This window comes from Leptodactylus fuscus, chromosome 2 (genome assembly GCF_031893055.1).
Source record: "Leptodactylus fuscus isolate aLepFus1 chromosome 2, aLepFus1.hap2, whole genome shotgun sequence".
Lineage (NCBI taxonomy): Eukaryota > Metazoa > Chordata > Amphibia > Anura > Leptodactylidae > Leptodactylus > Leptodactylus fuscus.
This window is the reverse complement of record NC_134266.1, coordinates 57,963,786-57,980,103: the sequence shown is the minus strand read 5'-3', so window position 1 is coordinate 57,980,103 and position 16,318 is coordinate 57,963,786. Positions and strand designations below refer to the sequence as shown.

At 43.1% G+C, this 16,318-nt stretch overlaps 1 protein-coding gene across 1 annotated transcript in view; it reads right to left on the bottom strand.

The window, feature by feature from the left end:
* Positions 1–16,318, bottom strand: part of HIP1 (huntingtin interacting protein 1) — an 85,668-nt gene that overhangs the window by 54,558 nt on the left and 14,792 nt on the right. The window contains exon 2 of the mRNA XM_075263823.1: positions 1,587–1,650. Coding sequence (XP_075119924.1) covers positions 1,587–1,650 — 64 coding nt within the window. The remainder of the gene's footprint in view (positions 1–1,586; positions 1,651–16,318) is intronic.

The window sequence follows — 16,318 nt, the reverse complement described above, 5'->3', positions numbered from 1 at the left end:
TGTAGAGAAAAGGGCACGGACAGCATAAAAACATCCAAAAGCAAAAAGGAATAGAAAGGACCTTGGCCAAGAAAAAACCATGGCTCCCTCTGCTGAGTCCTGCACTAGAACAGATCAGCAAATGTTCATGTTATGAAAAGACCAGTCACCTAAAACTCCCCATTACAAAAAGAGGAACTGCAGATCCCATCCTGCATTTTTTAGCAAAAGTGACAAGAATTGCAATCACATTTGTTGTCACTTGTAAATCTGCTTATCGCAAACTGGTGATTGAGTGTGAATTTAGAATTTACCAAGAAGCCAGTTGAAAGGTGACAACCAATGTGGTCATACTTCCTGTTGTCGATTTTGCAATAGTAAAATGTCAGTAACTCCGTAAGTAAACGGAACATAATGGCCAAAGTTAAAGAGGACCTTTCAACACCTCCACCAACGCCCGTTCTTAACATCTGTTAATAGTTGCAGCTCCACTGATCCGAGCACAGCTGGATTTTTTCTCTAACCCCACCATTCTTGAGCAATCAGTACGGTTAGATTTGATTCCCAAAATGCTACTTAGGTTCTGTACTGTCAAGTGGGTGGTGTCAGGCAGGATTGGGGGTGTGGTTCAGAGCTCCAATCAGAGGCAGCCAATGTCAGAGCTCAGAATCAAACTCCTTGTCTGCTCCTGCCTGACACCGCCCTCCTGACAGTACAGAGCCTAAATAGTATATCAAGCACCAAAACTAACAGCACGTATTGTTTGGGAATGGTGTGGGCAACTGTACCAGAATCAGTTGCGCAGCACCTATTAAATAGTACAAAGAGCTGGACTTGGCGGAGGCGGTAAGAGGGCCTCTTTAGGGAGGGTTCACACGGTGTAACGTGCCGCGTGATGTGGCACGTCTACGCCGCAGGACCCTTTGCGGGCAGTACACGCTCCCATTGATTTCAATGGGAGCGGGGATCGTATGCGCCGCGCTAGGTTGCCGCCGTGATTTTGCGGCAGCAACATCACGGCCGCAAACTAGCGCGGCGCATACGATCCCCGCTCCCATTGAAATCAATGGGAGCATGTATGGCCCTCAAAGGGTCCCGCGGCGTAGACGTGCCACATCACGCGGCACGTTACACCGTGTGAACCCTCCCTTAAAGTGTGCCTAAACTCTCAGACAATTTTTCTAAATTTTTGTCCTCACCAATGCAATGTTCTGACCTGTGACATACAATGACTCTTGGGTGAAAGATCTTCACCAAAATGGGTTACAACAAAGAACGCTAAAGAATGGGATCGGTCTCAGAGCACATAATCCGTTCTGTTAAAGTTGCAGGTTTTATGAATAGTCAAATATTAATTCTCTTTCTAAGAATAGCCTGACAGGCTGCCAACTCTGCCCTGTGGGGACAGAAATCCTAATGTGCTAAAACATTTGGTATTACTTTACCACCCCCATGTTGTAGCACATAGAGCACTGTCACAATGCCACACAGCCTGCTGTAAAATCCCATTCAGCGGCAATTGTGAGTCCTTCTTCCCACGCACGCTCACAGAGCACCTTCGGCCGTGGACCCCGGCATCCCACTGGTTGGATCTTTACAAAGGATATTTCTTGCATGTTTTTCTTTCACGGCAGCTTCTTGAGTGTTGATGGCTTTGTTTATACTCACAGTCTGAAAGAGGAAACATTAAGAGCCGGGTGAGAGACGGCGAGAAACACAATAGACAGCGACACTGAACATGGCAGCTGTGTCTTAACTACTGCAATGCTGGAGGACTGAATAGTTACAAAGACCGGATTCATGTAACAACCTGTTGTATAAAATAATAGGGGGGCAGGTATGTCTGAACAAAATGGCACTGACACATTTACTATTTCCTCACGCCATGTTTATTACACAAATACATCAGCACTTTGTGACAATTACTTATGACAAAAACAAACTACAAGGAGGTGAAAGTAGGTTAAAATTTTAAAGGGGTGTTCCAGTTATTTCAACTTACTTGATGATAACCTGCTAGTCAGTGGGGATATGACCTCTGTGAACCCCATGGGTCCCTTGTACCCCGGAATTAAAGAAGTGGCTGGTTGTGTATGCACAACCACTTTATTCACTTTTAATGGACTGCCAGAGACAGCTGAGCAATGAAATTCACTATCTATGGCAGCCCATAAAGAAGGGATCCCCAATCTCATGATCTGTAGGGGTCCCAGTGGTCAGGCCCTCACAGATCAGTCAGTCATCCTCTATACAATGAGGGGTACTAACCAAAATGTTCCAGAATTCTGGTGTAATTTGCGGCAAATAGATGCCTTATGCCATGTTATAGATTCTTTTATGGCTTGTGCAAAAAGTGGGTGTGGTCTGATTTTCTTTTTTTCTAATATGTAAATTAGATGTTTGGTCTAACGAGGGCCTCACTATTGCTCTCATTGCACCAAAGAACAGGACCAGGCAGCTGACATGTATCATAGCAGGGAGGGACTGGGTGCTGGAAAGCTCTGATGGGAGCAATGGTGATGCCCTGGTTGCACCAAAAAGCTCATTAGCTTATCAGGAAAATATTTCAGCTTATATAATTAGCTAATATTTCTGCAAAAGAAGGCACTGATTGGGAGGCAGAAATATTTTTTTTTTTTTTTTAAATGTAGATTGTGAGCCCCACATAGAGCTCACAATGTACATTTTTCCCTATCAGTATGTCTTTGGAATATGGGATGGAAATTCATGCAAACACGGGGAGAACATACAAACTCCTTGCAGATGGTTTTGTGCCCTTGGTGGGATTTGAACACAAGGACTCCAGCGCTGCAAGGCTGCAGTGCTGACCACTGAGCCACCGTGTGGCCCCTGGAGGCAGAAAAATTTCACGTGAACCCCAGGTGTGTAACTTTGCTTACCGATCAAAAGAAACTGATCTCTCCAAATCCACAAAAGTGACATACAAATCTAAGGTAAATTGTTCATTAGTGTAACGTGCTGTATAACAGGGTGGTGGAAGTGGACTATGCTTGGGAAAGGTGATAGACTCCCTCTAAAGGGTTTATCCCATGAGACAGTTTCATAGTTGGTTTATAGTACATTGCAGTGTTTCTAATAAAACCCCCTTGATGTTAATATGGCAGGTTGTGAGCAGAATCAGTCTCCATCCTCCTCTGGCAGCTGACAATACAGTCCCTTTTGCTGTACATCCTCTGCAGGAGGAGGCTTCTTAGCTATACGGTCATGTACCTGCCATCACAATCCAGGCAAAAAAGTAGTCCTTTATCTGCAGTGAATAAAGGATCACTGTGCAGGATAGTAGCAAGTATAAAGTGACACAGACATAATACTTTCAAAGTCAGTAAATGGGGGCTATTCAAATGTCCTATATTTCGACGATCCGGTATCACAGACTGTTAAAATATAGATTGTGCTCCGTTTTTGTCCATTTTCACCGATCCTACAAAGTAATGTATGAGGGAGCCGTGAAAACAGCCACCCATTCGAAACAACTGTGAAAAATTAAGGTTTTTCATAGCCATTTTGCACTATTATCATGTGAATGAAGGTTTAGCGTGTGCTCACCAGCATTAGGTGGACATGCAAACTGCTACATGGTCCCAACAGTAGGTGGCACCATTTTATTACAAGCATATCTCATATATCTCATGCAACATTATGATTGTTGAGATCAACTCTATGCATATGTACCTTGTGCAGTTCCTTGAAACCAATATGCTGGAATATTATACAGCAGCATTTCCTCTAAGTGCTTGTTTCTACTACATTTCTAGAAACTCAGAGAACCCCTTTAACATTACGACATGGAGCGGTAATAAACAACATTATTAGTTTAGACTTGTGGAGGATGTTTACAGACTAAGGCGGCCGTCATGGATTCCATCTAATGTAATGCATCAATAGACTATTTGTATATCCGACAGTCTACGTCTCCCTGCGTGCTGCAATTTTCATGGCTTTCTACATGTTCTGCCTGACAGCTAAATAAGCAGCTTGTTGCTTCTAAGACAGACAGTGCATATATAACCTTAGGTTAAATGCTATATCTGCCAACCTGCCAAATGTCACACTGCTGCACTTTATTCCCACTTTTCAGCCCATTGCATTACCGCAGGTCGCTGACATATGTACAGATTGACTTATGTGCAGATTATTAGCATTTCAAAATGTGGAAATTGTTTTTTTACGCCGCTATTATGGCTAAATTTGTAAGTTTTAGTGAAATTTTCCAAGAAAACTGTAAAGTTACAGGGAACAAAGTGCATACGTATCTATATAAATCAACACATATTTATCTATTATCTATCTATTGTGAGGGCGTGAACCTAAAGGGCGCTGGGGAGCGACCCAAAAACAAGGTTGAATAGGACTTTGACTACACCCATACCTGGGAGCCAACTCCAGAGAGAGCACTGCTGCTGGTGACCTGCAGGGGGTCCGTGGACCAGTAGGAGACAGACAGGAGGTCTGTCCCGAGAGGACTGGGTTCCAGAAGGGACTTGGTATACTCGATGCGGGCCAAACTGCTGAGAAGAAACCTCAGTAAAGCATCTTGCCCTCAGAATGTGGTCAGGGTACAAAAGTGATGTATCGCCCTGTGTGTGGACTAGGCAGCTTTGCTATTTCTGTTACAAGCCGAACAAAGACGTTTCTATTGAATTGCCATTACTTGCCATGCTGTTTATTTGGCACCCAGCGCCACCAACACCTCTGTTAGGTCCAGGAAACTGCTACCATTGATGCTAAACTATCCCCAATTGTCACACTATCTCTCTATCTGTCCATCCCTCCCTCCATCCATCCACGATCACATAGCATCAAAACAACCTGCCTAATATTACGCTTTTTTATGTGCATTAAAGCATTTTGCTAGCTGCACATCCTTTAAGTCTTGTGAATCAGTAGGTAGACGCCCAGGGATAAGACTAGTTATTCTATCACACCTTACAGATGCTTGATCAGACTGGTCTGCAGAGGTAAATGGCTGGATTGGACAGGTTAGTTTTCACTTCCTATGTGTATCAATGAGTCTTGGGTAATCTTGGTTGACTGTTGTCTGTCTTACATTTTTGTAAGACTCAACTAGCCCCCCCCCCCCCCCCCCCCCTTGGAGATGCTCAGTCATAGTTCTTGTCATAGTCATTCCGATCCTTACCCTTGGCTATTTTCCCTGACACTGCAACTTGACATATTCCATTATCTCAAGATTATCAATGATCTTCACGTCAATGTTATGATGTTATGGTTGCTGTATGTTATGTTATGTATAAATATGAAGGTAGGCACTAAAAATACAGAAAAGACCATACAATAAATAATAATATTATTAGCAAATAATATAACTACCATATATACTCGAGTATAAGTCAACCCGAATATAAGCCGAGGCCCCTAATTTTACCACAAAAAACTGGGAAGTTTTTTGACTCCAGTATAAGCCTGGAAAGGGGGGCGGGGGGGCTGGAATGCAGCAGCTACTGGAAAATTTAAAAAATAAAATGGTCGGAGTTTTTGGGTGCAGTAGTTGCTGGGTGCTGGGAAAGGGGAGGGGGTGTTTTAGTTGTCTGTCTGCCCCTTCCCTGAGCTTGAGGATTGGTTTTTTTCCCTCACTTGGAATCCAGTCTGGCTGAATATAGGGTATCTGCAGTGCTCCTATTAACCCCTTCCCAACAAACGTGAAGCACTGCAGATACCCTATATGCAGTAGACCGGGAACCCCCCCCCCTTCCCCGAACAGAAATCTAGTCCGCATAAAAAAGTGGTTACCTTAGGAAACCCACAGACCCCATAGACTACAATAGACTGCATAGACTACAATGGGGTCCGTGTGGTTTCCGCACGTAGTGCTTTTCTCTTTGCATTTTTCAAGCGGAGAGGGAAACGGAATGACCCAAATGCAGATGTGAACTACGCCTAATATGTTCATATGACCCTGTAGTCAACCAATGGTCATACTAAGGCCAATGATTCGCTGCAGTGTTCACGTGGGGTATACAAGCACAATATAGCCCAGAGTGGAGGACCGAAGTAGCGGCACTGGAGCCACAGGCAAAGAAATAGGTTATCATATTTTCCTTTGCTGTTTTACACAATTCCTTCTTTTTGCAAATGTTTCATTAATTCAGAAAACCTCTTTCCTCCATTACTGGAGCTATTTGCATATAGTATTATAGAAATTATAGCAATTCACTGCGGCTCCCATAACCCGAGACAGCAATACAAAACTGTGTTGCAGGGCAGACTGTTATTTCCAAGCAGTTTCCCTCCCGTTCCTACAAGACGCAATTTGTCTGCATCTTCTCTCCACACACAGACACCAAAGTTGAAGCTCGACTTTATATAATCCAATTTTCCCTGTAATTTAATGGCAGCAATTTACTCATTATCCCTGATCTGGACATGATAATATAGATACATGTATGCTATATACATGTACACAAGAATCAGTTCTACCAGGCTAATAAGCAGACATGGCTGGAAGGGACAGGGCCATTGTACTTTGCACTTAGTTTCATTGCGGTATTAGTAAGGCAGGAAATAGTTTGCACAATGAATACCACAAAGGTCAGAAATTGAAAGCAAAAACCTACAATAACATCTTTAAATCCTATAATCAGATCACAAGAGACCAGTAGGCGAAAGAAACGATAATATTCTACGTAGCGAATGAGCCTGGATGATGTGACCTGGATTGGGATTATATAAGAGTTTGGCTCCCAGCACATAAAGGTCAATTCGGTATCGTCGTACAGCTGTTTATTATTAACTGCTGGGATAAAATCCCCTTAAAAGTCAATGCGGATCCAGTACCATATGGATGACGATAATACCCAGATTCAGACCAGAGATTTTTTTTAATAATATTCAGATGTAATTAGGGCGTCACGAGGTCAATAGGACCACACGGACCGGATCATGACAGGCATGGCATATAAAAGCTCTTTCATGGTGTAAATTCCCTACAGGGCGTATCTCATATCTGATATTGATTTCAAGCAGTGCAACATCAATTGCAGATAAGCTTTCATGTCTATGTTGCCAGCACATCAAGTGAACGGACCACTAGCAAAACCTATAAGACTGAGGTCTGATGCACAATGCGGGAATTTATCATTAACCCTACATTGTTTTCTAGTGTAAAGGGATGATAGTCAGTCACATATTTGGCGCAAGGCCCTTTTTAGCACCAAATCTACACCTCGTCTCCCTTGTTTAGTGAATGTGGACAGTGTAGTGCAGGGATCGGGACTGGGCAAGCAGAGGACACCTCGGCCCGGCTAAAGATTTATAAAAACTTATAACAGTTTCCTGCAAGAGTGAGAATCGAAATCTCTGCCAGTTCCTACGTTTCATACGTTTTCATTCTACTGCCAGGACCTCTGATATAAAGAGGCCACAGCTTTTTCAGAAATCTCTTGGATCTTGCGCCAGTTGGGCTATTCATTAAGACTAGTGTACAGTCTTCATGATTCAAGATGTACAGGTAATAACTGTATATGCGACATACTATGTACATGACAACACCAAATCCCACAAACTGGGTAGTCAATGCAACATATTTGCTGCTAGATCTGAGGCCTGGCTCACATCTGCGTTCACTATTCCGTATGGGGAGTTTACTTGAGGACCCCCCGAATGGAATACCGAACGCATTAAAAAGTGGTGAGCATGGTGAGTGGTGAGTCATGCGGAGATAGAAGTACTTCACGAACTACTTTCCCGTCTGCATGATTCTTGCGGACACCGCACGGAAAACACACAGACCCCATTATAGTCTATGGGGTTTATGTGCTTTCATTGGTCACCGCTTTTTAATGTGTTCGGTATTCCGTTCGGGGAGGGTCACCAAGTGGATTCCTCGAATAGAATAGTGAACGCAGATGTGAACCAGGCCTTAGTTTTTTGAGTTATCACTTGCTACTAGAGTGATACATAAATAACTAAAAATCTATAAGTAATGATTATTACTTTCCTCAGATCTTGATGCTTTGGCTGCTTTTTTAGATTAACCCCATTAAAGAGATTGTCCAGGATCATGAAAATAAATGCAGGCAGCAGGGGAGAACTAGAAAATAAAAATGCATTCACTTACCATCCCTCGGTTCCTGTGTTGGCCCAGGAACTGAGGGGAGCATGCAGGTAAGGATCAGTGCTTTTCTATTCTGTAACCCTATCTATCCTACTGTATGCATATAATTTTCCTTAAGGCAGAGCTATGATTTGTGCCCACAGTTTATCTACAATGTTACAGGGAGTCAAGGCACACTTGTCACTGGTTTCTGGCTTCTGCGCTCTCCTTCCCTGGCTCTGTCTCCTCAGATTCACCACTGTGTATAAATACCACTCTATCAAAAGCTCACAAGGAAATCAGAGCATGGAGAGACGCTTCTTATGCCAGCAAAGGCAGAATGGCTAAAAATGCAGACTACTAAGCCTTAAAGGGGTTGTGCCATTCTGGACAGTTATACCCTATCCATGGGGTGGGAATAGGAGTCCAATCCATAGCGGCTCAACCAAATGGAACCTCCAGCGATCAGGGGTGGGGGTGGGGTGAAAGTTCCCCTAAGGGTTCATACACACGGAGTTAACGCGAGCGCATTTTAGCATAATACACATATAAAAATAACACTCCCATTGACTTCAATGAAATTTTTTACACATGTAAAAAATGCGTCAAAATACGTATGCGTATTCTATACATGTGTACTATGCTAACATGCGCTCACGTTAACTCCGTGTGCACGGATCCTAAGACTCCCATTGACTTCAATTACAATTTTTAACGCATGTAAAAAAACACGACAAAATACACGTCAAAAAACACGTCAAAATACACATGTAAAATGTCATTGAAGTCAATGGAAGTCTTATTTTTACACGTGTACTCTTTACACGTGTATTTTGCCAAAATGAGCGCGTGTTTACTCCGTGTGAATGGACCCTCAAGGCTCCTTGAGAATAGATCACCAGTGCGCTTGCATGACTGACACTCCATTCACTTTTATGGGGCTGCGGATTGCTGCCAGTGTTTAGTCTTGGTCACACCATATCAGTGAATGGTGTATCGCTAACACAAGAGCGCTAGCGCTCCATTCTCAATGAGCCGTCCTACTGATCTCTTGGGGTGGGTGGCTAATAGCCCCCCAGTGATTGGACACTTATCCACTGTCCTGTTGATAAGGGGAAGGGTCCATAACAGCACAGATTCTTTAGCTACAGAACCAGGTGTCTGTCCAGCGCAGATCCATCGGAAATCACAGGATGAAAAGTGCTGCAAGTCCAACTTTTTTTTTTGGCAATTTCAGTTTAAAAAAAGGAACACATGATCGACCCCATTATAATTAATGGGGTCACTTGAACTCTATTTCATGTTTGCTATTTTTGAGATCCATTTTCCATTGCTATTCGCCGCGTCACCGGCTGCATCTTCATCCAAAAGCACCGACTGTGCATGTCCATTGGCCATGGCTGACGGGCAAGCGCAGTTGGAGCTTTTGGATGAAGATCACGGCCAGTGATGCGGCAAAGAGGTGGCCGGCAGAAGACAGAGGCATCACTGGAGAGTTTTCGCATAGCACAGGGAACACCCCTTGTCCTGTTTGAGCGCAGGGAAATGCCCCCAGTGCTGTCTGAAAACTCATTTATATTTGGAAGAAAGAAAAAAATTCTCAGGAACGGCGGCGCAGATCAAAAAAAGAAAGGTAAGAGAAAAATAGCCTTTCTTAAGGCTATTCCGACATGTTCTTAGCTAAAAAAAAAAAAAAAAAAAAGGGAATCTAATGATAGAATCTCTTTAAACTCAAGTAACCAAGACATCTGTCCATGTGACACTCTGAGAAATACAATAACCTTAACAGCCATGGAAGTGATTAGAGGCCCCACCAATCTGATGGAATAAGTTGGGCAGAATTTTTATTTGTATGTATTTATACAACTGAGTATTCAGCGATTCCTCCCCATAACAGTCCACGTGAAGAAAAAATATCCATTGTATCATGAAGCCATCCTAAAGCAGAAGCGCTGTATTACTAAAGAAAGTAAAGGCCAAAAAACACCCTGAAATAACTCCTGTACGGAGTCAGACTCGTCGCTTGTTCTCTCTGCACCGGAGTTTGCCTATGGCCTATGGGTCTTTAGTACATTCAGAGTCCTGGGTATTCTCGCTGTGCATTCCAACAAAGAAAAGTATGAGGACATAACAGTGTCTCAGCTTGTTAACAGGGTAATAAAAAGGGATCCAACTCTAAAAACATACTTTATATCTAAATCCCTCACCATGTTTCACATTTTTTTCCAGATTTTTTTTAAAGCTCAGCGTTTCAATAGCATTTTACCCCCACAATGTGTAGATGAGATCAATCTCAATCACTTTGCTGGTCCTCTAAAACGCTGCGGTTTTTCCACCTTAGTATAATACATTAGTTGATTTTCTCACCAGAAAACTGCACTTTCCCACAAAAAGGTATGTTCATTATGTCACTAACCGTCCCTACAACAGCACATAAGGGGTTTAGAAGCGATGTTGGCGGTCGTAGCCTGCCTTTATTACACAGAGAATACAGTAGATGAGAAAAGCTCTCACCGTGATCAGCTACCTCCACCAATCCCACAGATATAACTGGAGCCATGTACATTCACAGCCAACCCTCCATTCATTCTCTGCCTGGTTCCCCAACACATTTGTGGAGACTCTGGCTTGGGGAAATAACCCTTTAAGGCTAAGGCCCCACCGGACGATACACAGCGCTAAAGCGCTGTGGGAACAACCACAGCAGGAACGCATCGCAGTTTTTCCCGCTGCACTTTGAACTGAAAGTTTACAGAGTTTTCCTCCGCTGACTTTCTGTTACCATTTTATCTACAGGAAAGCTAGTGTTTCTGTAGATATAATTGACATGCTGCGACTTCCAAAACCGGCACTGTGTCCGTGTTGCGGTTTTAAACACAAAGTGGACATGGGATTCGCATCTATTGTCAGTGGTGAATGCAGTGATGGTTCACTATGGTGTTATCTATAGAGGTGTTATCCTGTCTGTGCGACTGCTGAAAATAAAACCCCTACAGAATAGGCAAATGACTGTGTATTATTAGGCTTAGTGGCCATACTGAAAACTGCAGGATTTATTACTTTTTTAAACAAACCGCAAATGGTGACGGGGAGAATCAGTCAAAAATAAGATTCGTTAAAAATATGTTTACCTTTAAGACATGGCATAGTAATAAATATTTTACTGATGTGTCAAACAAATACCATACGTTTGTAACACTAATTCCTACTAAATAATACTTAAATCTTTCCTGGTATCTCTTTGTTAAAGGTCTCAATGTTTGGATCTCTGCATTGCCTGACATATATGGCACATCCTATCAATATTACATATATTGTGCGAAAATTCTGATGTACAGCTTTAAGAATCTTCAGTATACAGTGCAAGAAGCACCAAATATCCATTCACACATCTTGGATAAAGCGTTGCATGCAGCATATTCCCTGTATACAGCATGTACTCCTTACAGGTCAGTCTGACCCTCCAGCACTGATATACTCCTAAATATGCATATTTATGCAGCACAACCTTGCACAAATGTCCTGCTGTGAAGATGTATCTGGATCAAGGCTGTTACTGTGATAAAAGTCATATTAGTCTATTCTAGCTGAAGAAATCTGACCAGGTGGCCATATTAATGCACCGTAAATCAAAGAAAGACTGAAGAAGAACACAAATGCCACAGGAAATAAGCTGTGTCTGAACTATCCTGAATATGGCCGTGAGCTTTTGAGTGAGTTTTAGGTGTTTCTTTCGCTTATTCAGAAAGGGAATGGCATAGCAATAACACTTCCTATATACAAAGTCTAGGAGACAACCTCAGAAGGTAAAAGTAAGTGACAAGCTATGGAATCTTTCGGGGGTATTTTTTTTGTTATTGTATTGTATTACTATTGGCTAAAATTTCTTTAAGACTTGAGTCCCCACGTTGCAGAAACGATTTTGTTGTGTCTTTATGAGTCAAAACCAAGAATGTCCTCCGTCCCAAAGGAAATCACTTTGGAATGTCATGAAACTTTTCCATTAAAAGGGGTTGTCCAGGACACGCTTTTTGGCAAGAAGTCCTGGAAAGGGGAAAAAAAATAATTACGCTAGTCCTCTGGTGCCCTGCACTGCGGTCCAGTCTGAGGTCTTGTTCTAGCGAAAGGCTGCTGCTTGGCCTTGGAAGCCTGGGGTGCTGAACTGGACGGCAGCGGGAGACACCATTAGTATGGGTTTGGGTTTTTTCGTTTTTTTCACCTTCCTTGGCCTCCTTGCCAAAAATTGTATATCCTGGACATCCCCTTTAAGTCTACTTTCATGTGCGGGGTGTCCATTCTTCACATTTCTTTCAGAAATTACCAGATGAAACTGTACAATGCTGTACAATGTTAAAAAACTGGATACCCAACAGACATCTGACGGACCCATCATAGTCAATGGGGTGCCTAAGGCTTTGTTCATTTCTGTTATTTTCAGGGTCTGATGTTTTCCATTTTCTGTTCTCCTGGTACTCCGATGGACCAGAAGATCGCTAACAAAAGTGCAGATGTAAACATAGCATAACCTCCATAAAGAGAGAAATATGGTCACTGGGAGGAGATGTTCACATTAGAAATAACATTTACATATACCATAGAGGTGGATTCAGAGGATCTTCATCTCTTTGAGTGTTAGGTGGTTACAAAGAGTGTCTTTTTCTCTGGAGGACCTGTCCTGTCCTACATTACATAGACAGCCCACTGATGTCAAGCGGAACTTTGCAGAATTTAATTTCCTCTACGGTCGTACTGCGGAGAAACTGAATGCTTATCACAGGGGCTCCCCATGTTATATCTAATTGCTTGGGGACCCATCTGCTTATTGTCAAATTGTCACTCTTCTATCAAGTATGGACTGTCTACAGCAGACATCATCTTTACTTAAAGGGAAGGTGTCGCCAGAAAATCAGCCACTTACACAGTCCAGTAACATTAATGTGACCACCTGTCAAAATCCAGAATAACCACCTTTGGCAGAGCAGACCGCTGTGAGACGTGCAGGAAGAGAGAGGATGTTGTGATGATGTTCACTGGGGTGTTGAGCCATGCTGACTCCAGTGCCGTGGCCAGCTGCGCTAGGTTTACGCGGTTGAGCATCCATGGCGCAAACAACCCGATTGAGGTGGTCCTACAGATTCTTGATTGGGTTCAAGTCCAGGGAATTTGCTGGCCAAGGGAGTATGGTAAACTTATCCTGGTGCTCCTCGAACCACGCACATACACTGTGAGCTTTATGACATGTCTCATTGTCCTGCTGGTAGATGCCATCATCCTGAGGAAAAACAATTTGCATGTAGGGATGAACATGGTCCGCAAGGATAGATGCATACTTGTGATGATCCATCGTGCCTTCCACAATGATGAGTGCACCCAGATGGTTGATGAAACGTGCCTTCTGCGACTGGTTATTTAACATTGATGTCAAAAGTAGGCAGTGGTCACATTAATATGACAGGACTGTGTATTAAACCATTTTTATGTTACGGTAAATATTTTGTAATATCACCACTGACCCATCATTGCATCCACTACTGACAATAGATGATGTCGCCCTCCCTGCAGAGCGTTGCCTAAAAACTTTCCCATAGACCTCAATGAGTTGTTTGAAGACTTTTGTTGCTAAAGCTAAATGCTTTTAAAAGAGCAAAGCAGAGGCTCCGGCAAGATGGCCGCCTTATGATCCTGTACAGATAGTAGTATAAAAAAAATCCACAATTATAAAATAAAAATGAAAAAAAGATGAGAAAAAGTGATATATTTTACATCAATTTTACTAAATACATTTTAAAAATTTGGTGATTCTTTTTCTACATGTGCCATGATCTAGCCTAGGGCTAAATATGGACGACCGCCTATGGTCAGGATCTTTTTGGATTTGTTTATCCAGTAATGCAATGATGGAGATGTCCCATCTATTCCACAGTCCAGGCTCTGACTGGAGGTATGGGCGTTTGTGTTTAGGGGGTCTATTTTTAGATCGCAATGTGAAACTTTCCCGCTCCAGACAGGAAGCGCCACTCCTTAGTTCCAGCACAGCTTATTTCTGCACCTTGCAGCCAGCCATTGAGAGTCAGTACAGCCGCACCACCTCTCAGCGTGATCTCTTTTCCTGAGGGAGTCCAGGATCTTTATCTGATGTCATTAAAAGAAAGGTGTTCTCCGAAAGGTCAGCTCAGTAGGAGACAGCCACGTCCCAAGTCACCATGACATATTTCGTTATTAATATTTAACTCTTTAAGATTCGTCAGTCCACACCGACATCAGAAATCTCATTAAGTAGCTTGCAGGTAACAAATAAGTAAAGCTCAACATTACTTGAAGCTGTGAAAGCAAAATTACTTCCAGTAAAAGGGCATGTATCCATCCTCATAGTCCTCTAGGTTCTTATTTTTATTATCAATTTTTTTGTTCTTTTTTAAATCATATCCAAGGGATAGAAAAACTAATAAACCCAAGTATCTTCCAAGTACTGTACAGATATTCTTATGGCTTCCCTACATATATATTGTGAGAAGGTGACAGGCAGAGTGTTGGAGTAACGTTATATCTGACCCAGGTTTCTGACATATGTGTGGTCCAGGGTGGGTCTTGAATAGGCCTCTGCCCCAGGTCTGGGTCCCGGGGTCGTTATTGGACCAGAAAAGGCTGCACTTCAGGACAGATCCTGGGAGCGAGAGGAAGCGCCTGGGTCTGTCCTGAAATACTCAAAGTCTGCTGAGACTGTACTGTTATCTTGCTGTTCGTGTGGTTGGTAGTAAGCCACATGTATAGTTAGCTTTATACATAGTTAGTGCTCGGACGAGCAGGGTTTTGTTTAACATCTTTGCCTCAAGTTAAGCCTTTATTTTATTTTGCACCTGAAGTGAAGGTTTATTTATTTTTTTCATCACATCTTTGTCACTTCTGGCTGATACTACATGCTATCAGACAGAAGTGACAAAGATCTGACGAAGAAGTGGTGTTCATGTTCGACACCAAAAAACTCGAAAAGCGTTATCTGTCCCTCAATAAAAGATGCCATACCTGCTATTTCAGCTTCAGTGTTGGGAGTGAGCACCCACCAGGATTCCTTTTTGGTGATTTGTGGATCTATCCAGATCCCACAAGTCTGTGGGTGTTTAAACAGCTTGCCCCACAGCAGCAGCTGTTATCCAGAGTGTGGCAACCCCCCTGCTTGGCAAAATAGCCCTGAAATTTTCCATCTCATCACCTGTAAAGGCTCAAGTGTGTGGCCAGTACTTCAGAAGCAAGCTACGAAACTCACTTCCTATCCCCTGGAGACTACTCACCAGCCAAAGGAAGCGCGGACACTTTCTGTTTTTATCCTCCTATTTCCCAACTAATAATAAAGTAGAAGACTACACTCACCGTCCACTTTATTAGGTACACCTGTCCAACTGCTCGTTAACACTTAATTTCTAATCAGCCAATCACATGGCGGCAACTCAGTGCATTTAGGCATGTAGACATGGTCAAGACAATCTCCTGCAGTTCAAACCAAGCATCAGTATGGGGAAGAAAGGTGATTTGAGTGCCTTTGAACGTGGCATGGTTGTTGGTGCCAGAAGGGCTGGTTGAGTATTTCAGAAACTGCTGATCTACTGGGATTTTCACGCACAACCATCTCTAGGGTTTACAGAGAATGGTCCGAAAAAGAAAAAACATCCAGTGAGCGGCAGTTCTGTGGGCGGAAATGCGTTGTTGATGCCAGAGGTCAGAGGAGAATGGCCAGACTGGTTTGAGCTGATAGAAAGGCAACAGTGACTCAAATAGCCACCCGTTACAACCAAGGTAGCCAGAAGAGCATCTCTGAACGCACAGTACGTCGAACTTTGAGGCAGATGGGCTACAGCAGCAGAAGACCACACCGGGTGCCACTCCTTTCAGCTAAGAACAGGAAACTGAGGCTACAATTTGCACAAGCTCATCGAAATTGGACAATTGAAGATTGGAAAAACGTTGCCTGGTCTGATGAGTCTCGATTTCTGCTGCGACATTCGGATGGTAGGGTCAGAATTTGGCGTCAACAACATGAAAGCATGGATCCATCCTGCCTTGTATCAACGGTTCAGGCTGGTGGTGGTGGTGTCATGGTGTGGGGAATATTTTCTTGGCACTCTTTGGGCCCCTTGGTACCAATTGAGCATCGTTGCAACGCCAAAGCCTACCTGAGTATTGTTGCTGACCATGTCCATCCCTTTATGACCACAATGTACCCAACATCTGATGGCTACTTTCAGCAGGATAATGCGCCATGTCATAAAGCTG